Here is a 22,660-nt window from a genome sequence, read left to right as displayed (position 1 = left end):
TATATAGGTTGCCTTTACATGAAAAAGACTCAAATACCCCTCTCTAAGGCCAAATGTCTAAAATGCCATAAACAATTAAGAAATTAACCAAACTACCCTTACTAATGATAAATGACATGTGAAATGACCAAAATGACTGAGATTCCCTACCCTTACTCCACTAACAATGACAAAAATAAGGTAAATTTAGTCTAATGAGCAATCATAAGAGATTCCCAGGGGTGCTCTTGCATCTAAAGCCTTGGAAAACTCGATCCGACCTGAACCCGATCACGGCCCCTTAATATTGACGTGATTTTATTGCAACTCGAACCGACTCAACCCCGAAACTAATACCCTTCTTTTTTGTATTTTTTCTCATATTGCCCCAAGTTAACCCGAAGCCATCCCAGCTCGATTTGAAAAATCGGACTGGTTGGGTTAGCGTTGAGAGATTTAAAGGCAGGTTGGGTTAGGGTTGGCCTTTGTAATACTCACGATGGTCTTAATCAAGAAATCAACAAATGACATTTGTAATAACTCGTATAAAAGAATTGATGAACAAGAAATCTCCTATTATTTATAAATATGTTTGGTACATGTGGTGATTTCAGCAGCCGTTCTATTGACAAACAAGCTATCAAACGGGGGTCTTGTGAAGTCTTGATGGAAGAATTGGTTAGCAAGCAAGGCATTTAAGGCTTCTGTTGCGTGCACCCCATCCCACGCCATGTACTTACTTGGGTCCGCGCATACGGGTGCACCCGGCCTGCCACAGTGGATCTTCTCATTGCCACAACATATCAGGCCAGGATCATTGAAACCTTTCTTCTTTGCATTCATCACATTGTCAGTAAGAGCACGGATGAAATCGGCGAACAAGATGGTGGCGCCGGGGTTCTGTTCACGTACTTGATCTAGCTGTTGTTGGAGGAGTGCATTGTGAGCGGCCACATCTAATTCATAGCCTTGCGCTGCTGGACCTTGAACGACAATGTATTTTGCACCCTTATCCAGCAAGTCCTGCAAGTGACTCATCATAAGGAGAATAAAATTTAGTTCATAAACTAATGATGAAATGTGTCTTCACTCCCATATTTTGTTCATGCCAATCTTTCAAAATCGAAATCATTTTCACTTTGTTTCGTTTGTCTTTGCTAATGTTTCCTTACATATATTGGAATTTTATCTTATGACCGAAAGCTTGAGACAGGTAAGACTTTTGGACCCTATAATAAAAAAAAACATCTCAAAACGTTCAAAGCCTTAGGTGGGTTTAATCTTAAAAAGTAAAAAATATTCTCAACTTTTACTTATATTTTAAAAAGTAAAAAGTATAAAGTATATATAGAGGAAAATGATTGTGAGCTTGAAGCTCATATAGCTCATATAGCTTTTTTTTTTGAAAATTGACAATTATGTTAGGGCCCAGTAGTCCCACCAGATTTACATAGTATGAATTGCCCAGGAGCATTCTCCTTGGCCCAAAAGGAAAACCCATGACCCCTTACATTACCAAATAGCCTGAATTGAATCGAATCGAGCAAAAAATGCCATATTTGTGGGGCCCACCAAGTCAAGATCGTGACCTGCCACCAAGTCAAGATCATGCCTTTGATATTTGATCCGGACGCATCTTAAAAATTGTACTGCTCTCGGATGAAATACCAAGTGTGGTATGATGAATATCGGGGGGAAATTGCCTATCAAATCCCATATATATAGAGAATTATTGAATTTCTTTTCAAATATAAATTCTTGTCCATACCTGCACAAGATGGATGACATTGGCGACTGCAATCTCTCTAAGGGTGATGGGGCTGATGGAAGTCCCATTAATTCTGCGATAATCATTGCCCCCCATCGTCCCCACCCAGAAGAGTGTACCTTCCATTATTGCCTTACATTGAGCAGGACATTTCCCGGCACACTCGACCCTGTCGATGAATTCGTTAAACCAACCGAGCTGAGTTTGTAGGGAATTTGTTATCTGGATGAGTAGTGCCTTCGTTGCATTGTGTTCAACGTAGAATTCATAATCTATGGCCGTTGATCCAGCATATGCAAAGTTAACACCATGGGAGAAATCAGAACTTTTGTTAAGATACGGGGGAACGTAAGGAAGTGATAATTCTTTGGCGAGGAAGTCAAGGACAAGGTAACCGTCCGACCAACGACCAGAGGGTTTGCCGAAAGTAGTCATTCCGTAGGGAGGGTTCAAATAAGGGAGTAACTCTATGCAATTTCCTGTGTCTGTGCTCGAGTCACCGAAGGCGTAGATCTTTGAGAACATGCCTTCGTAAGTTGATGGGGGTGAAGAAAGAGAAGGATAGACAGATATGAAGAAGTAAAATAGAGTAAAATGGAGAGAGAGAGAACTGCACCAAGCCATTGTTTTAGAGAGCTTCTTCCCCTTTTCTTTTATGGTATTTCGCCTTTTGGTACCAAAGGAAGAGTTGCCTGTGAAGAGTGTAAGAAACAATATATATATATATATATAGGGGGGGGGGGGGGGGGGGGGGGCTAGACAACCCAAAATTAGTTTAGGTCACAGTTACAACATGCCTAAATTTAGGAGGCTACACCCTTTCCTAACATTTCGAATTGCTTTTGTTTTTCTGTTTTTTCATATGATAGAGAGGTGACAGATCAAATTATAAAAGCCCACAATAGGATATCCAGTTGCATTTGTTTTTTTGTTTTTTTATATGATAGAGAGGTGACAGATCAAATTATAAAAGCCCACAACAGGATATCCAGTTGCATTTGTTTTTCTGTTTTTCTATTGGGCCTTGTATCCTTTCTTCAAGGCAAAACAAAAGGAATTCTAGTTGGATTTTCTTTTAGTTGAGCTTAATTTGAGGATTACAACTAATTAATTGCTTGCCAACACATTCTCAAGTTGTGGTCCGAGTCACTCATCCCTAGAATCGATTCCAACAACGCTGGATGTGTTCCTATTGCATGCTATATATTGCCACAAATTAATGAGAATGGATTAAAAAAATGAGGGGCATTTTTAATTTGGACGTGCGTGCTGGACACATTGGCATGTGTAATCCGTTTTCTGTTGATTGGGTACTTTGATTTGTTGGCCACCCCACCCGTGTGCCCATTCCATTGTTGCCTGACCCACTGTGATAGGTTAATCCTAGGTCTCTTCTAAGGACATCTTTTTAGGATATACCCTACACAGTGGGGCTGTCCTCGGTGTGAACTTGGGATAGACCCTGGCTTGTTCAAGCCCAAAATAAACCCTGGCCTACTATTCCCATTGAAAGCATCCCTCATAGGATTTGTTCAAAGCAAACGAAGATCATTTTATCCTGGGATAGACTCACTGTTAGGGGTGCAAGTTTGGCCCTGCGAGCCCTGACCCGCCCTGAGCCCTGACCCAGCAACCGAGCATGATTATCCAAACGGTCAAAATTGATGGTCTTTTTCCAATAATCTCGTTTATTTATGAATGATGGTGCAGTAATAAAAGTTGCCGTGAGATTGCCAGCTTTTCACATGGCCAACCGTTCCTAGTTTTCAACATTGACGTGACACTTTGTCTTCTTCTATTAGCTTTCAAAGTGAAAACTTCTTTTATTGGACCTGAATGTGATTCCTCAGTTTTTATGGGCACTAGGGGAGTAAACGAGACAAACGAGCCGAGCCGAGCTCAGCTCGTTAAGCTTAAAAGCTCAGCTGGGGCTCGGCTCCCGCTTGAACCAGGCACGGGTTATATTAAGTTCACACCCCTCATCTTCCCTGGACAGCCCTATCTAGTGTAATTTGACTACTTTTTTTACACTATGGGGGGTAGGGGTGGCCAGAACCGAACCGGATCCGAACTGTAAAAAAATATTTTTGGTCCGGTTCGGTTCCACTGATGAAGAACCGAACTTATTCGGTTCGGTTCCGGGTCTAATGTTCTCGGTTCGGTTCCGGAACCGAAGAACCGAACTTTGAATATATATAATATTTTTATATTTCTATTATACATATACTTAATAATATAAATTACTTATAATATTAATAAGTAATAGTTAATAATATTCTTATAATAAGAAAGTAACTTCTATTATAACTTTAATTAAAAGTTTTTATAAATTATAATTAATAATTAATAATTAGCCACTAGAACCGAAGAACCGGACCGGACCGAACCGATTATGTTCGGTCCGGTTCGGTTCGGTCCTACTGTGTACTACGGTTCGGTTCGGTTCTTACGGTTCATGGAACCGAGAACCGAACCGGTTGGCCACCCCTAATGGGGGGTGGTCCAAGTAACAAATGGGGTTCCAAAAATGAAGTGACATATTTTGCCTCCCCCTTTCACTTCCTGGACAACCCTTTTAGTGTGTGTGTGTATATATATATATATATATATATATATATATATATATATATATATATATATATATATATATATATATGAGGGAAGTGTTGGTGAGCTTAAGCTCACCAAACTTATGGTGACATTAAGCGCTCAATCACATTGGGGCCTACTTTGTTAGGATGATCCAAAGCATTCATTTGAAAGGCCCTTACATAGATGGGGTGTGTACCAAAAATCAGCTCCATAGGATCATCCTAACCCATCCATTTGTGGAGGTGAAAATGGACAGACATTATTTGTCCACAAATCTGCCCATTTTTGTCCTTCACAAATGGAGGGGTTAGGATGATCTTATGGAGCTGATTTTTTGTAGACACCCTATCTATGATAGGGCCTTGCAAATGAATGGTTTGGATCACCACAGAAAATGTGGGACCCATGTGATTGGGGCGCTTAAGCTCACCAACACTTTCCTCTATATGTATATATATTAAATTCTTAACGAGCCGAGCCGAGCCGAGCCTAAGCTACGATCGGTTAGATAGTGGTTCTTGTAAGGCGCCCGTTCTATGAAAAGTCCTTCGTGCTCCATAAGCATCGCTAAAAATAAAGATGCACCAACAGCAACCACTGATGCTGCTTCGGCAAACATATCATCATCATCATCGTCACTATGTCCAGTTCCGTCGATATAGTCCACGGCATATATATGTCCTCATCATGGTGGTCCATCCTGATATCTTCTCGGAGATAATCAAGTCTAACATAAGTAGTTTTGGGTCAGGGTTACTTTGGTAAGAGTCACCCAACTATGAACCCATTTTAGAAAGACACAATAAATGGAAAGGCCAAAAGTTATGTATATTGAATAACAAAACAAGAAATAAATAGGATAATAGCACAACCAGTTATATCATGAAGTGAGAAAGACTACATAATAATGCAGAATCCTGATAATTGATAGTTTCCAACATAGGGCAATAAATTTCCAAACATTTCAGTTGTCAAAAGCCATAACAAAGCCAAAAGGCTCTCAGCAGGGCCTAAAACGGGCTCGGCTCGGCTCGTTAAGGATTCGAGCCAAGCTCGAGCGAGCCTGAGCCAAAATTGACACCCTTAATGGGCACCTGGCCCAATTTTGATGGGACCATTATGTGCCAGGTCAAATTTCAACGGGTCACTAATTAGTGACACGGACCTAGACCCGGACCCATAGATTACGAGCAGGCAGGGTGGACCCACTTGTCCGGGTCACTTTTTGCCAGGTCTATCACAAATTCAAGTTTGTATGGTGGCAAATCCAAAATAATAGGCAAAATCAATTTTATTGGAGGAAAAACTTTTCAAAAAAAAAAATTTCTCGGAAAATCCAACAAAAAGAGTGAAAATACAATCATTTTTATGAAAAGACACACAAAAGGGGCAAAATAACTAAAAAAAGAGATTGAAATATCATTTCCCATTAAAATGATCTTATTTCTCTCCACGGTAAAATGGGCGTAAAATAAATTTCACACCCATTTTTAATAAAAAACCGGGGTCTAAAACAAAATTTACCCCAATTTTACTTGGAAAGAAAGGAATCCTATATAAAAATAAGGTCAAATGTTTAAGTGAAAAATGGGCCTAAATCGTAAACTTTGTTTTACGCCCATTTAATTTATAAAAAAAAAATCCAACCTGAATACACATAGATGAATAAAAATGTGAACGGAGAATTTTGGTACGTTGGCACTCCGGATCTAAGATGCTCCATCGGATTTTTTGGCTACTTCAGGATCAGCGGTCCAAAATAATTTCAATCCACAGGATATGAATCCAATGGACACGTCCGATCCAAGTCCTGTCCCAAAATCTTGTCCATTAACGACAATTCATTGATAAATCTGATTAATCACTCTCATTTTATTCTTCAATTACATATACCCATAGTAATCCTCTCAATCATTGATAAATCCGGCCACCGGCCGGTAATCAAAATCCTCCCCTATGGAGCCCGTGTCACCGCCCGATTGGGGAACTAATCTCTCTTCATTCTACTATAGTGTTATTGTCATCGCATCCATCGCTCTTTTGCTCATCGCGTACAACCTATTTGTCGTTGGATGGTGCTGGCAACACCGCCGAACTCGCCGGAGTCTTGACGGGTCCACCGGAAACATTGCCGGAAATATCGAGAACTCCACCAGCAACTTAATTCCGTTGTATAAATATCGGAAAGAGAATACCCAAATCCAATCTTCCGATAATGAGTGTGTGGTGTGCTTATCGGTATTTGTAGAGGGAGACGAACTCCGGCAGCTGCCCGAGTGCAACCACTCATTTTATGTTGCTTGTATAGATATGTGGCTCTCTTCTCACTCCAATTGCCCCCTTTGTCGCACCACCGTGGCAATCCCACCGCCTCAGTGTCGGATCTCGATCGATGCCGATGAGGAAACTTTCCGGTCGGGCTTTCCGGGTTCTAGCGGTATGCTTTGAATTTTCTTAATTTGTTGATCTTATTGTCTTAATTTTGATGTTTTGATTTCCTTGGTGGGGGATCACATATATATGTTTTTTTTTGAATGGCAAAGGGTTTATTTTAACCTTGGATAGGCTTTCTATTCTTCGTTTGTTCTTGGATAAAATACTGCCAGAATGAAATTGGGGACAAGTAGACAAGATAATTTCAAGATAAAACTATCGAAGTAGAATACTCGACCTCAGGAACAGCTTGTCCAAAGATTTATATTCATGGGAGAATAGCCCCATCCGTTTTTGCTTGTTTGGATGTTAATAGATTACTAGTTGTGCTGGATCCATTAACGAATATCTGATTCAATCAATCTATGGTTTTCTATCGATTAGCTCAACTCTTGTAATTTAGGCCTTAATGAAGTTTTCGAGATAATGTAACAGGAAGTTTCATGAAACTTGGGCAACCCAACCCGACCAGAACCTGATCACATTATCGTGATTTTAGTGCGGCCCGACCTGACCACGAAACCCATATGCAGTTTTTGTATATATTTTTTGCCCCTTTTGGGTTAGATGGGTTGGGTTAGGGCTGAGAGATTTTAAGGTGGGTTGGGATAGGGTTGACCTTCTTCAACCTGAGGTTCTAGTTAGGGTTGAGGTAATGCTATTAGGGTTGGCTTCAACCTTACCCAACCCAGCCCGAGCTGCACCGCTAGAGATTTAAGATTAAGACTCTGGATGGCCTTAATAATTAAGATTTAAGATTTAAGATTAAGGGCTCTAATAATTAATATTGCTGGTTGCTACATTTTCTAAAGAGGCCATAAACCGTATACATGGTTGTTGTGCTCATTCTTGCTTAGGATTATGGATTACTGAGAGGAGCAATCAAAGTTAAGCTTATCCAATCATTTAAGAAAGTGGTTCAAATGATTTGATGTAGAGCGTTCTACCAGCTCTAAATGTATATTACACAAACAAATGGTAGATTTTCTTCCACCCACAACATCTCATCATCGTGCATCGGTGAGGTTCCAAATATGTAACAGATACTTTACTTGCTAAGATCATATTATTTACTTTCACATATAATTGAGGCATGGTGTGTGGCCCATCACATATATAGCCCATATCTGATCAAAGAAGCTTAAACATTAATTTGGAAGTGTACGTTGTCTGTAGCTAGTATCCAAACTGTATGGTTATATACACTCCAACTTGAGGAGGAGGGTTGAATAATGTAATAATTGTTGCCCTTGAAGCATAAATTTATGGTAATGCTGTTGTAGCGAGAAGCGCACAGGACTTGGACAATATAATTAAGTGACTATCAACGTTCCAATGTCTTGTACTAATGACATTAAAGTCAATGGCCAAGGATTATTAGTATGGAATTTTCAATCAATACCTCCATAGAAGGAAATCAAGGAACACAAGGTTCAATTAGGTCAATGATAATATAAAAAACACAAGAGCTAATATGAAAAGGGGAAACGATATCTGCGCCAAGGTGTTTCGATAAACAAGCGCTCCACTTGTTTGTCGTGTAGTACAAATTTAAGGGATTTCAGAGGATATTACGGTTCTCAAAAAGCTCTTTAAACCCTTTAAATACTACACGACAAACAAGTGGAGCGCATGTTCATCGAAACACTTGGCGCATATATCATTTCCCATATGAAAAATGGTGGGAAATTGACTTATATAGGTTGCCTTTACATGAAAAAGACTCAAATACCCCTCTCTAAGGCCAAATGTCTAAAGTGCCATAAACAATTAAGAAATTAACCAAACTAATGATAAAAGACGTGAAATGACCAAAATGACTGAGATTCCCTACCCTTACTCCACTAACAATGACAAAAATAAGGTAAATTTAGTCTAATGAGCAATCATAAGAGATTCCCAGGGGTGCTCTTGCATCTAAGGCCTTGGACAACTCGATCCGACCTGAACCCGATCACGGCCCCTTAATATTGTCGTTATTTTATTGCAACTCGAACCGACTCAACCCCGAAACTAATACCCTTCTTTTTTGTATTTTTTCTCATATTGCCCCAAGTTAACCCGAAGCCATCCCAGCTCGATTTGAAAAATCGGACTGGTTGGGTTAGCGTTGAGAGATTTAAAGGCAGGTTAGGTTAGGGTTGGCCTTTGTAATACTCACGATGGTCTTAATCAAGAAATCAACAAATGACATTTGTAATAACTCGTATAAAAGAATTGATGAACAAGAAATCTCCTATTATTTATAAATATGTTTGGTACATGTGGTGATTTCAGCAGCCGTTCTATTGACAAACAAGCTATCAAACGGGGGTCTTGTGAAGTCTTGATGGAAGAATTGGTTAGCAAGCAAGGCATTTAAGGCTTCTGTTGCGTGCACCCCATCCCACGCCATGTACTTACTTGGGTCCGCGCATACGGGTGCACCCGGCCTGCCACAGTGGATCTTCTCATTGCCACAACATATCAGGCCAGGATCATTGAAACCTTTCTTCTTTGCATTCATCACATTGTCAGTAAGAGCACGGATGAAATCGGCGAACAAGATGGTGGCGCCGGGGTTCTGTTCATGTACTTGATCTAGCTGTTGTTGGAGGAGTGCATTGTGAGCGGCCACATCTAATTCATAGCCTTGCGCTGCTGGACCTTGAACGACAATGTATTTTGCACCCTTATCCAGCAAGTCCTGCAAGTGACTCATCATAAGGAGAAGAAAATTTAGTTCATAAAAGAATGATGAAATGTATCTTCACTCCCATATTTTGTTCATGCCAATCTTTCAAAATCGAAATCATTTTCACCGTGTTTCGTTTGTCTTTGCTAATGTTTCCTTACATATATTGGAATTTTATCTTATGACCGAAAGCTTGAGACAGGTAGGACTTTTGGACCCTATAATTAAAAAAACATCTCAAAACGTTCAAAGCCATAGGTGGGTTTAATCTTAAAAATTAAAAAATATTCTCAACTTTTACTTGTATTTTGATAGTAAGATAAGAGAAATTATATGATGGACGAGCAGGCGTGCTTGTATTCACTGTACGATAGAAGTACTGCCTTCTTTTTTTTTGAAAATTGACAATTATGTTGGGGACCAGTAGTCCCACCAGATTTACATAGTATGAATTGCCCAGGAGCATTCTCCTTGGTCCAAAAGGAAAACCCATTACCCCTTACATTACCAAATAGCCTCAATTGAATCGAATCGAGCAAAAAATCCCATATTTGTGGGGCCCACCAAGTCAAGATCGTGACCTGCCACCAAGTCAAGATCTTGCCTTTGATATTTGATCCGGACGCATCTTAAAAATTGTACTGCTCTCGGATGAAATACCAAGGGTGGTATGATGAATATCGGGCGAAAATTGCCTATCAAATCCCATATATATAGAGAATTATTGAATTTCTTTTCAAATATAAATTCTTGTCCATACCTGCACAAGATGGATGACATTGGCGACTGCAATCTCTCTAAGGGTGATGGGGCTGATGGAAGTCCCATTAATTCTGCGATAATCATTGCCCCCCATCGTCCCCACCCAGAAGAGTGTACCTTCCATTATTGCCTTACATTGAGCAGGACATTTCCCGGCACACTCGACCCTGTCGATGAATTCGTTAAACCAACCGAGCTGAGTCTGTAGGGAATTTGTTATGTGGATGGGTAGAGCCTTCGTTGCATTGTGTTCAACATAGAATTCATAATCTATGGCCGTTGATCCAGCATATGCAAAGTTAACACCATGGGAGAAATCAGAACTTTTGTTAAGATACGGGGGAACGTAAGGAAGTGATAATTCTTTGGCGAGGAAGTCAAGGACAAGGTAACCGTCCGACCAACGACCAGAGGGTTTGCCGAAAGTAGTCATTCCGTAGGGAGGGTTCAAATAAGGGAGTAACTCTATGCAATTTCCTGTGTCTGTGCTCGAGTCACCGAAGGCGTAGATCTTTGAGAACATGCCTTCGTAAGTTGATGGGGGTAAAGAAAGAGAAGGAGAGAAAGAAAGAAAGAAGAAAAAGAGAGTAAGATAGAGAGGTAGAGAAGAGCACCGGGCCATTGTTTTGGAGAGCTTCTTCCCCTTTTCTTTTTTGGTATTTCACGTTTTGGACCGAAAGGAAGAGCTGCCTGCAAAATATTTATGAAACAACATATATAGGGTGCTAGACAACCAAAAATTTGTTCAAGTCATAGTTACAAAATGCCTAAATTTAGGATGCTACCGCCTTTCCTAACATTTAGAATGGTTAGCCAAAACAACTCATAGCATATTGAGTTGTTTTTTCTGTTTTATTTTTGGTTAGCCTTAATATAGGGATTACAACTAATTAATTGCATGCCAACACATTCTAAATGACTTGTGCTGTGGCCCATTAATGGTTGGAGCAGCAAGTGGACGGTGAGGATTGCCTAAATATATCCTTACATTAAATTCAGAGGAGTTAATAAAGTCATTATGGGAATGATAATGAATATACGCTAATCCAAGTTCTTTCAAGGTTTTTGGGAGGTTTATTTTCCACTGGGGCTGTTTTCCATGGGATAGCACCCCGGGTTTATTTTATCCTTGGATATGCTTGCTATTCTACCTTTGTTCTTGGATAAAATACTGCCACGATGAAATTGGGGAAAAGTAGACAAGATAATTTCAAGATAAAATCATACTGCCACAACTGCAAATGTGAGAAATCCAAATCTACCTCTTGTCCTACTAATTTTATTGAGATTTTACTGCGACCCCAGCCGACCTCAAAACCAAAGTTCCTTTTTGTATATTTTTTTCCTCCTTTTGCCACAGCCCAATTTGAAAAATCAGGTTAGAGGGGTTGGGTTAGGGACGAAAGATTTAAAGGCAGGTTGGGTTCCGTTTAACCTTCCTCAACCCAAGATTCGAGTTAGGGTTAACGTTGAAGAACCCGAGCCAACCTGGCCCAAGTTGCACCCCTAGTCAAAATTGACTCAGGATAGTCTCAATCAAATAAAAAGATATATGAACTATCATATTGATCCTGAGCTAACTGCCCTGATCTCTTTTGGTTGCAATATAAGAATTGGCCATTCATAAAAACAGAACTTATGAACAAAGAAATCTCCTGTTATGTATAAATATGTTTGGCATATGACTAAATTCAAGCTGCCTTTCTATTGGTAAACAAGCTATGAAATGGAGGCTTTGTGTAGCCTTGATGGAAGAATTGGTTAGCAAAAACTGCATTCAAGGCCTCTGTGGAGTGCAACCCATCCCACCTCATGTACTTGCTTGGGTCCGCGCATAGGGTTCGACCCGGCATGCCACAGGGGTGTGTCGCATTGGCACAACATATCATGGGGGCCTTTTGGAAACCATTCTTCTCGGCGTTCATCCTATTGTAAGTAAAAGCAAGGTTGAAATCGGCGAACAAGATGGTAGCATTGGGGTTCTGTTTACGGACTTGATCTAGCTGTTGTTGGAGGAGTGCATTGTGAGCGTCAATGACTGATTTATGAAGCGTCAATGACTGATTTATGAGCTTTGCCGATCGGACCTTGAACGATCATGTATTTTGCACCCTTAGCCAACAAATCCTACAAGTGACTCATCATAAGAAGAAGAAAATTTCGTTAATAAAAGAAAGATGAAATGATATTTGCACTTCCATATTTTGTTTGAGGAAAAAGATTATACGCTTGAAGCGCATTTTGTTAGGTAAGGTTGAGGAAAGAGAAGCCTTCTGATTGGTTGAAATGGTGGGCTCAAATGCGGAAAAAGTTTACAAATCCTGTGTTTAAAAACCGAAACCCTCTAAGGACCCAAACCCAAACAAAAACCCAAACCGATTTGGGTTTTGGCTCTCCATCTTCATCCCTCTCACACGACGATCTGTGAAAACAGATTCATCTCTCTCACTCTCCCTGTGTTTTTTTTAACAAGAAAAACCGAAACCCATCGGCGATCTGTGAACAGATTCTCCATCTCCATCACTCTCTCTCTCTCTCTCTCTCTCTCTCACTGTGTTTAAAAACAAAAAAAAAACAAAAACCCAAACCCTCTAAGGACCCAAAACCCAAACAAAAACCCAAACCGATTTGGGTTTTGGCTCTCCATCTTCATCCCTCTCACACGACGATCTGTGAAAACAGATTCATCTCTCTCTCTCTCTCTCTCTCTCTCTCTCTCTCTCTCTCTCACGGTTTGGATGATCCAAAACCCCCAAATCGCTCGCACAGGTACGCTCTCCTCTCTCTCTCTCTCTCTCACGGTTTGGATCACCCAAACCCATCGGTGGAAAAAACAAGCAGATTTCAGCTGTGTTTTCTTTTTTCAAAAAAACCCAAACCCCCATTAACGTACGTACGTTCTCTCTCTCTCTCTCTCTCTCTCTCTCTCTCTCTCTCTCTCTCTCTCTCTCTCTCTCTCTCTCACTGTGTTTTATTTTTTTTTTTCAAAAAAACCCAAGCCCATCAGTGGAAACAAGCAGATTTCAGCTGTGTGTTTAATTTTTTCAAAAAAACCCAAACCCCCCATTAACGTACGTTCTCTCTCTCTCTCTCTCTCTCTCTCTCTCACTGTGTTTGGGTTTTTTTTAAAAACCCAAACCCATCGGTGGAAAATCTTCATCTCTCTCACTCGTACTGTGTTTGTATGAAATCTGTTTTTGTATAAAATCTGTTTTTCCCATAATTATTGCAGGTTGATCAATTTGTGTATTGGGGGATGAATCTGTTTTTGTATGAAATTGGTTTTTTGGTGGGATGGGTTCCAGATCTGTGGATATTCTGGGAGAAGGCAGTGGACATAGAGGAACTATGTGGGAAGGGGGAAGCATGGTGGGGGGTTAGAGGGGAGATGCGGGGTGATTTCAACCACAGCAACAAAGTTATTTCTTATGCAGAACATTTTCGGAACAGCAGGTTTGTGGAGTCAGTGTTAGATGTCTATTGGGAGCTGAAAGCATTGGCGTATGTGTATGGTGATCAGAGCCATCGATTTGCTAATTCACAACCAATTTTGTCCCAATACTGGATGGAGATTGTACATGATTAATCAAGATTTGCAAATATGAATCCAAACTCAAAACATTGTGGGTCCCAAAATAATTTCTCTTCTAGCATTTATTTGTACATTTAGGCCGTTTTTGGCAGCCATATATTTTTATTTTCGGGTAGAATATTAGCTTACTAAGGCCATGTTTGGCAGCATGGATTTTTTTTTTCATGGAATAAGTTTCTCAAGCTGTGGGAGAGGGCCAAGGAGGGTGAGATGGGGACATAATATAAAGGGCATGACAGCGGATTAGTGATTAATTAATGAAATCATCTGAGATTAGTCAGAAATAAAAAACTCTTTAGAAGCCATCCTCACAAGTGAAATGACAGCCATAAAGGGTGTAGTGCTTCAAATCATTTCCCGTTATTTGCAGTTGTGTCTGGAGTCTGGATTATGGACAGATCTGATTCATTTCGCCTTCTCAAAGAAAATTTGTTCATTTTTTATTGGGTCTTCAATTTATGATCTGATGAAATTGTTATTGATGTGGGTTGCCAACACTCCCAGTAGATGGAGAACTTGAAGGAAGCATTTCTAGGTAATCGACAGTTCAAAATACTAAGTCTAGACACTATATAGATGGTGTCATGGTAATGTCGCAAAAAGAGATTGCTTGGGGTCTCAATTTAAGAGCTGCAGAGAGTGTTATTGTTTTGTGGTCGCAAACGTCCCAATAAATGACAAGTGGGCTCTCAAAACCCTAACACCTTGTTTGATCAGATGGCGGTAAGTAGGACCCTATTGATTTCCTCAGCTCTGCTCTCCTGAAATGTCATCATCCAGGAAAATCTTTCCAGTTTTACACTTCAATATCTTTTTCATGCAATTTCAACCTATATTGAGTGGCAATGCAAATTTAAAACAGCAAAACCAAAAAGCATAAAGAGGTAATTTTTGAATGTGCACCCATTTTATCACTCCCCAAACATTTTCCTTCCATACTTGCATAGAACAGGACTTTTGAGGTATAAAAACTCGGAAACCCAGCAACTCAATTGAGAAATCCTTAGGTACTTCATGTTAAAAAGTTGTAAGCTGAATGGAAACATCAAACCATTTGAAACTGAAATGCCTACTTCAATTGCAGCCACAAACAGACATAATCAGTGCCAATACAGCCAAAACTGAAAAGTGCTCTCCAGTAACTGAGAATTAAAGCCATCGGCGGACACTAAGAACAGAATAGAACAAGTTTGGCCCTCCAGCTTATGAAATAAGGAAATAAGACTTCTAGGTATTGGTGGCTCTAGTGTAAATCTGGTGGCTGGAGTGAGTAGAAATCATCGTGATCGAACCTCTTGCCATTAGATCTTTGATTGCTCTCCGAGCAAGCGATCCGTTAACCTGAAAATGACATGCCAATCAGCTTTCCATTACTCAGTCATTGCGAAAACATGGTTATTTCAAAGTTTCACATTAATGCAAAAAAATATATTGAAAATACTTGCTCTTCTAAATTCTAATACCAACCTTTGGAACAGCTTTTCAAAAAAAAAAAATACCTACCTTGGAAACCTCTGCTTAATTGACAGGCAATATACTGGAATAGCTTTCAGATCCCAATAGACATCTAACACTGACTCCACAAACCTGCTGTTCTGAAAATGTTCTGCATAAGAAATAACTTTGTTGCTGTGGTTGAAATCATCCCGCATCTCCCCTCTAACCCCCACCATGCTTCCCCCTTCCCACATAGTTCCTCTATGTCCACTGCCTTCTCCCAGAATTTGTTCCTTTTCATCCTTATCCTAGCTTCATCACTGATCTGGCAAGCTATCTAGTGGAGGGGCCATATCCCAAAAGCAGTTCAGTACTGTGTTCAACAATTCATTGCAGTAAAACAGAACTTGGGAAAATTGCAATTTCTTCTATGTTCCTCACATAATTTAACAAATGACACACCCATGTCGAACCTTGGTAAGCACAGCCTACAAGTTCAAGTGACACTTAGACCAGCAACTGGTCCTAGATTTCAAAAAATAAAGGGATTTTGGAGTTAAAAACACTTCCCTGGTGACAAGAGTTTCAGACTGTGTAAACTACCCTGAACATTTTTGACCTTGGGTCACAAACTAGTTTGGGACAAAGGCTTAGTTGAGTTGAGTTGGTCATCAAACCAGTAAATACCAAATACCATACCCCCGTTTGATCAAGCAAAACTTTAAGAAATTATACATATATGAGAAAGGGAAAATTGAGCTTTAAATCTCTGGTAAACACAACATCATCAAATATGACTCAAAATATGTAACCCCATGAGAACAAATGGATAAAAGTCTAAAGACTGGGTAATCCTGTAAAACATGTACCTGACAGATCATGCCCAATTGTCTAATTTTATTATCTAAAAAAGAAAAAGAAATCTACACAATTCCAAATATCCACAGATCTGGAACCCATCCCACCAAAAAACTAATTTCATACAAAAACAGATTCATCCCCCAATACATAGATTGATCAACCTGCAATAATTATGGGAAAAACAGATTTTATACAAAAACAGATTTCATACAAACACAGGACGAGTGAGAGAGATGAAGATTTTCCACCGATGGGTTTGGGTTTTTTTAAAAAACCCAAACACAGAGAGAGAGAGAGAGAGAGAGAGAGAGAGAGAGAGAGAGAGAGAGAGAGAGAGAGAGAGAGAGAGAGAGAGTGAGAGAGAGAGAGAGAACGTACGTTAATGGGGGGTTTGGGTTTTTTTGAAAAAATTAAACACACAGCTGAAATCTGCTTGTTTCCACCGATGGGCTTGGGTTTTTTTGAAAAAAAAAATAAAACACAGTGAGAGAGAGAGAGAGAGAGAGAGAGAGAGAGAACGTACGTACGTTAATGGGGGTTTGGGTTTTTTGAAAAAAGAAAACACAGCTGAAATCTGCTTGTTTTTTCCACCGATGGGTTTGGGTGATCCAAACCGAGAGAGAGAGAGAGAGAGAGAGAGAGAGAGAGAGAGAGAGGAGAGCGTACCTGTGCAAGCGATTTGGGGGTTTTGGATCATCCAAACCGTGAGAGAGAGAGAGAGAGAGAGAGAGAGAGAGAGAGAGAGAGAGATGAATCTGTTTTCACAGATCGTCGTGTGAGAGGGATGAAGATGGAGAGCCAAAACCCAAATTGGTTTGGGTTTTTGTTTGGGTTTTGGGTCCTTAGAGGGTTTGGGTTTTTGTTTTTTTTTTGTTTTTAAACACAGTGAGAGAGAGAGAGAGAGAGAGAACGAGTGAGAGTGATGGAGATGGAGAATCTGTTCACAGATCGCCGATGGGTTTCGGTTTTTCTTGTTAAAAAAAAACACAGGGAGAGTGAGATAGAACGAGAAGATAATTGGGTTTTCGAGGGCGTAACGCCACAGGTTTTTGTTTTAATTTTTTTCGAGGGTACGTCGAAGACGCACCCTCCGTAACGCCGCAGCATTTGTAAACTTTTTCCGCATTTGGGCCCACCATTTCAACCAATCAGAAGGCTTCTCTTTCCTCAACCGTACCTAACGAAATGCGCTTCAAGCGTATAATCTTTTTCCTCATTTTGTTTATGCCACTATATATTCACTTTGTTTAATTCTTGTTTGATTGGTTGCTGATAACTTTCTGTTTTAGAATTGTAGATGATGTTTTTGCTTCTTACAGTTAAAAGAACTCTACTGGGTTTAACACTTTCAAAATAGAAATGATTTTCACTTCCTTTTTCTTGTCTTTGCTAATGTTTCCTTACATGGCAATTTCAGTTTATGACCAAAAGCTTGAGACAGGTGAGACTTTTGAGCCCTATAATAAAAACCATCATCTCAAAATGTTCAAAATCATAAGTGGGTCTAATCTTTAAAATTTAAAAATATTCTCCAACTTTTTTTAATATTTTAATATTAAGACAAAATCTGCTATGATAAAGTGAGACGAGATGAAGTGACTCGCTAAATGGCTTTTTGGAGCAGATGCATCTATGCCGTTAAGAGGCCAAGAACTTCAGAGCCATGATCAGACCATTTAGGACGGTCAGATAAATCATAGGCTGTCACATATCAATGATCAAGCTCGTAAAATATTACCCGAAGCCTAATTTTCCCAAGATCATCCAAATATCAGACGGCGTTACAAACGACGGTCACCCTGTGATTGGTCTGACGATCCGAAATAGTCAGTTCATGGCAATGGAGTTATTTATTTATTTATTTATAATAATCGATGGCTATGGAGTTCTCGGCCTTCGAACGTCAAATGCACATGCGTCACCTTCTACAAAACCGCATATCAAATCTCATATAGGGGATTCCTAATTGAATTTCTTTTGAAATAGAAAATGTTGTCCATACCTGCAAAAGATGGATGACATTGAAACGGCCATCTCCTTGAATGTTTCGGTTGGGACAACGGAGGACCCATAAAGTATGGTATAATCGTTGCCCCCTATCGACCCCACCCAGAAGAGTGCACCTTCCATTATAGCCTTACATTGAGCAGGGCTTTTCGAGGCACACTCGACCTTATCAATGAAATCGTTAAACCAACTGTGCTGAGTCTGTAACGACTCTATTACCGGGATGTGTGTAAAAGGGTTCCTCGGTATCACAGATAAGATCGACTGCTCTGATACCATTGATAAGAACCTGCACTGAATCAAAAGAAGATACACAAAATAGAAGAGAAAAGAGTTCCACTTCCAGGGGAACAACCTCAATAGTTCTGTTTTAGGAAAGCACTTCTCTACCCTTTTTCCAGTACAAACTAACTACATAAACATCACTTTTCCCAAATCTGAGATCCACTCATCACAAACAGTAACTACCTTGCCACATCACCCCACTACCTATAAGCTGTAAAACAGTTACAGCACCACTAACTACACATGATTGTTAACAATACACATAACCTAACTACTACATATCTAACAACAACAGACACAATAAACATAAATAAAAACAACAGACTCATACTAAGTATGGATACGTAACAGAAAAATACCTAAAACTGTTTGCGTGGCCGTCGATCACCTCTCTAAAACCGTAGCTGTCATCTTCCAAAGATTGCAGAGAAGCTTTTATAACCAAAGAAAGGGATAATGAATAAACAAGAAAAGAAAAAAAAGGGTTAGGGCAAGAAATCCAACTGCTATGCCTAAATCTTGAAACAAAGGAAAGGGAAAACACTTATCCCCATTGAACCAGTGGATGAGGAGAGTGAAAATCAGAAATTATACCCTAATAAATGGTGGGAGATGAAAGGAAAATGAAGAAACAGGGTTAGGGCACGAAAATAGGGTCAAAGCACATGGACATGGTTCAAATCCAAGCATAAATCACAAACACCATATCTCAACACGCAGAAACCCTAGATTTTCTGTGATTTCCGTGGAGAAGATGAGAACGAGGGCAATAAGTCGGGATTGAAGTCGAAATCCACCATGAATTGACAAGAAACAGAGATTTTAGGGCTCGATTTTGGTCGAAGGAAGAAAAACCCAATGTTTTTGGGTAGAATCTCAGCAAAACCCAAATTTTTCGAAAAGAGAATGGAGACTTTAGGGCCCCTTGATGTTTTTTGGGCATGAAACATGCAGCCCTCACCCACAACCTCTGTTTTTCTTCTACGCGCTCGAGGGCTTCCCGATTGATTAAGAAAGTTTTATCTGTCCCTTCACCCACGTTCCAAAAATAACGCCGGTGTTTCTTCTAATCTGCGACGGTCAAGAAAAGTCGGAAAATCCTACTCTAACTTAATCAATTATTTAGTGACGTTTTAGCATGCGTCGGTAAATATGACTTTTAGTGACGTTTATAGAGTCGCTAAATACATAAGCCATCTTTTTTTGGGCGGGAGAAGAATTTTTTTGGGCGGGAGAGTTTTGTAGCCGGAATAACCCTTTACCGTCGTTCCGTTAATGAACGTCGGTGTATGTATACTAATTAGGGACGTTTTCGTTGAACGCTGGTAAGAGAACATCGGTAATAAACACTTTTCTTGTAGTGAACATAGAATTCATAATCTATAACTGTTGATCCGGCAACTGCAAAATTAACACCATGGGAGAAATTGGCTATGGAGTCACGAAATGCGGAAAGGTATGGAAGTGACAATGCTTCAGCCAGAAGTCACGGACAAGGCGCCCGTCTGACCAACGGCCGGAGGGTTTGTCTAAAGTAGTCATACCATAGGGAGGGATCAAATAAGGGAGTAACCCTAGGGAATTTCCTGTGTCTGTGAGCGAGTCACCGAACGAGTAGAAGGATAGACACAAACGAAGAAATAAAAGAGAATAAGATGGAGAGGTAGAGAAATGCACCGTGCCATTGTTTTAGAGAGCTTCTTCCCCTTTTCTTTTATAGTATTTCACGTTTTGGCACCCAAAGGAAGAGCTGCATGTAAAAATGTAAGAAACAATATATGGGCGCTAGACAACCTAAATTTTGTTTGACTACCCCATTTCGAATCGCTTTTGTTTCTCTGTTTTTTTCTTTGATAGAGAGGTGACAGATCAAATCATAAAAGCCTCCATTTTTATGCTTAATATTCCTTCACTCTCGGGTCCCTCTGCAAAATTGAGGTGAAAGGGCACCCCCATTGGGTGCATGTCACCGTTTTGCATTTAATAAACATTCTATTGGTTTTTAGGGCCTTGTTCTTCTCTTTCTAGGGTTCGAAGACGAGGTCCTTTGCATTTGTTCATTCTTCCAATTCTTCTTTCGATTGATTAGAAGAACCACTGATTTTGCTCTTGGTATTACAGAGATTAGGGCGACATCAACCAATTCAACATCTTCTATCCTTGTATAAGATAGATGACATATGAAGAGTGCATGCCTTAACTTTATGGTAGTTGGAAAAATAAGATAGAATCTCATCTTTATATATTATGAGTCATACTAAGTAAATACTCCTAGAAATACTGATGAATAAGATTCATGTATTGCTATTCATATTTCAAATTTCATGTAAAGGATTCTTACGAGTCAGAGGCTTGATAGAGGAGATGTGCATTACAATGGGAAATGAAAATAAAGTAGAAATTTAGGTCGTTATGATTCTCTATTAATTTCTGAATTCTGGTTTCATTTGGATTAGAAACCTTATTTCAGAAAGGGAAATGTTATCAGCACTACCATATTTTGACGATCGCACTCCTCGCTTTATTAAAAAGTACAGTATGGCCCGCACCATAGGATGATCCAAAAATCATTTCCATAGGCAGATCCTAACCCTCCGATCTATAGAGGGTTAGGATCTTCCCTCTAAGACTCAGTCCCTATAGAGGTAAATTTTCCAACTGTAATTATGCACGCCTTTAATGGATAGTTGGAAGCAAGGAATATGGTTATGATCTATAAGGTGAAGTTAAGAATTTACTTGACTTGAAGGTACTGAGTATTGCTGGCCCAGGCGGGTTGCTGGACCCAGATTAGAGTATGACAGCGTGGTCCTAGGCCTTGTGCCAGTAATGCCCCTTGGTCTGGACTCTTAATAAAGATAATGGTAGGCCCATTCTCATCAGCAATTGCTTTTGGGAAAGTTGGTAAGCACTACGGTCCTACAAGTGGCATCAGAGCCAGATCTCAAATTTGAGTCCCCCTCCCCCTCCCCGAGGTCATTGTTGGTCGGTGGGGGAGGGTTGGGTTGTTGGCCAAGGCGAGTTATAAGACCCAGATAGGAGTATGGTTGCATTGTCCTAGGCCTTGTGCCAGCAATTAGGCTACACAAAAAACCGACCAAACCGATAAACTGAACCGAATCGGGCCTTTCGGTTTGGGTCAGTTCGGTGTTTCTAGGCATTAGTTCGGTCACAATTAAGGTTGATGGTTTTTTTAGTTTTAATTCGAAAATGAAAAACATCGAACCGATGGGAAACTGTAGACACCCCATTTTGGCCACCCCTGTAGATGCCCATTTTTGCACAACCCCCCCCCCCTCCCCCCCCTCTCTGGAATTGCACCTCCTTTCTCTTATCTTCTTATTAGAGGGCATTTTTCCCATTTTGGGTAGTCTAGGGGTAATTCTGTCATTGTAGTCACCCAAAGGGTATCAACCCTAGATATAAATGCAACATAAAAGCCTCATTTGACTACTTGATTTGGATATGTATTAAAGTTGAACCAAAAAACAGGATAAACCATGAACTGAACAAAATTGAACTGGTCAAAATTGGTTCGGTTAAACCCCCCATCGGTTCGGTTACGGTTTGGATTTTCTCCAAACCGATGGGATCGGTTCGGTTCAAAAAACCTCCCTAAACCGAACCGGACTGAACTGTGTGCATCCCTACCATCAATGCCCCTTGGTCTGGACTCTTAATAAAGATAATGGTAGCGCCTTTCCCATCAGTAATAGCTTTTGGGATAGTTGGTAAGTGCCATGATCCTACAATAATAATAAACTCTTAGAAATGGGTTGCAATCTAGGTATATTCGTCTCATATTGGAAAGAGAATGTCATTATCATAGCATAATTCCAGACTCATCCGGGCAAGATAAGGTAGCTGAGAAGTAATGTTGTACTCTTATGGATATGACGAGGAGCATGTTGTGCAATTCATCGTTGCCTGAGCTTTGCGGAGTGATGCTCTAAGACAACAGCTCATTTTATGATTGTCGTTACAACTAGGGCTATGCCTAAGACCCTTTATGAGTCAGAAGAAAGCTGGACTCGGGACACTTGCACTTTTAGTGATGTTTAGCAGTGCAGAGGTTTAATCTATCTGAGTGAGTGAGATATGGATAATATTTTCACTAGTCAAGCCAGAACGAGTGATTAGTCAGCTCAATGGCTCCAAGCCATGAAAAGAGAACTACTCTCAATGAAATCGTATTCGGAAACTCAAGAATCATACTAGTAGGGTGTAAATGGATCCTTAGGACAATAGAGACTTTAAAGATGGAATTGGG

The 22,660-nt window shown here is 40.1% G+C and overlaps 2 protein-coding genes, 2 long non-coding RNA genes and 1 pseudogene across 6 annotated transcripts in view; 2 read left to right on the top strand and 3 right to left on the bottom strand.

Annotated features, from left to right (window-relative positions):
• Window positions 1–555: 555 nt before the first annotated feature.
• On the bottom strand, window positions 556–2,371 carry LOC143847953 (GDSL esterase/lipase At3g48460-like). The gene is made up of 2 exons (XM_077356726.1): window positions 1,748–2,371; window positions 556–1,002 (listed from the first exon to the last, which is right to left on the bottom strand). Exons 1-2 carry the CDS (start codon window positions 2,369–2,371, stop codon window positions 556–558), a joined length of 1,071 nt encoding a protein of 356 aa, XP_077212841.1.
• Window positions 2,372–6,295: 3,924 nt separating this feature from the next.
• On the top strand, window positions 6,296–6,787 carry LOC143847952 (RING-H2 finger protein ATL33-like). Its single transcript, XM_077356725.1, has one exon. It carries the CDS (start codon window positions 6,296–6,298, stop codon window positions 6,785–6,787), a length of 492 nt encoding a protein of 163 aa, XP_077212840.1.
• Window positions 6,788–9,011: 2,224 nt separating this feature from the next.
• On the bottom strand, window positions 9,012–10,731 carry LOC143847951 (GDSL esterase/lipase At3g48460 pseudogene; annotated as a pseudogene).
• Window positions 10,732–12,259: 1,528 nt separating this feature from the next.
• Window positions 12,260–14,280, top strand: LOC143848023 (uncharacterized). Its single transcript, XR_013235279.1, has 2 exons — window positions 12,260–12,977; window positions 13,441–14,280. It is a non-coding gene; the product is annotated as an uncharacterized LOC143848023 (long non-coding RNA).
• Window positions 14,281–14,688: 408 nt separating this feature from the next.
• The window catches only part of LOC143848020 (uncharacterized), a 91,387-nt gene continuing 83,415 nt past the window's right edge, over window positions 14,689–22,660 (bottom strand). For 2 of the 3 annotated variants that reach the window (XR_013235275.1, XR_013235276.1), the window contains one exon: window positions 14,689–15,574. This is a non-coding gene — a long non-coding RNA (uncharacterized LOC143848020). The remainder of the gene's footprint in view (window positions 15,575–22,660) is intronic. The other variant, XR_013235277.1, reaches the window with a different exon arrangement.

Source organism: Tasmannia lanceolata, unplaced genomic scaffold (genome assembly GCF_043159265.1).
Source record: "Tasmannia lanceolata isolate RefF3 unplaced genomic scaffold, GAP_Taslan_0.1 ptg000016l, whole genome shotgun sequence".
In the NCBI taxonomy this organism is placed as follows: Eukaryota; Viridiplantae; Streptophyta; class Magnoliopsida; order Canellales; family Winteraceae; genus Tasmannia; species Tasmannia lanceolata.
This window is presented reverse-complemented; position numbering and strand designations above follow the sequence as displayed.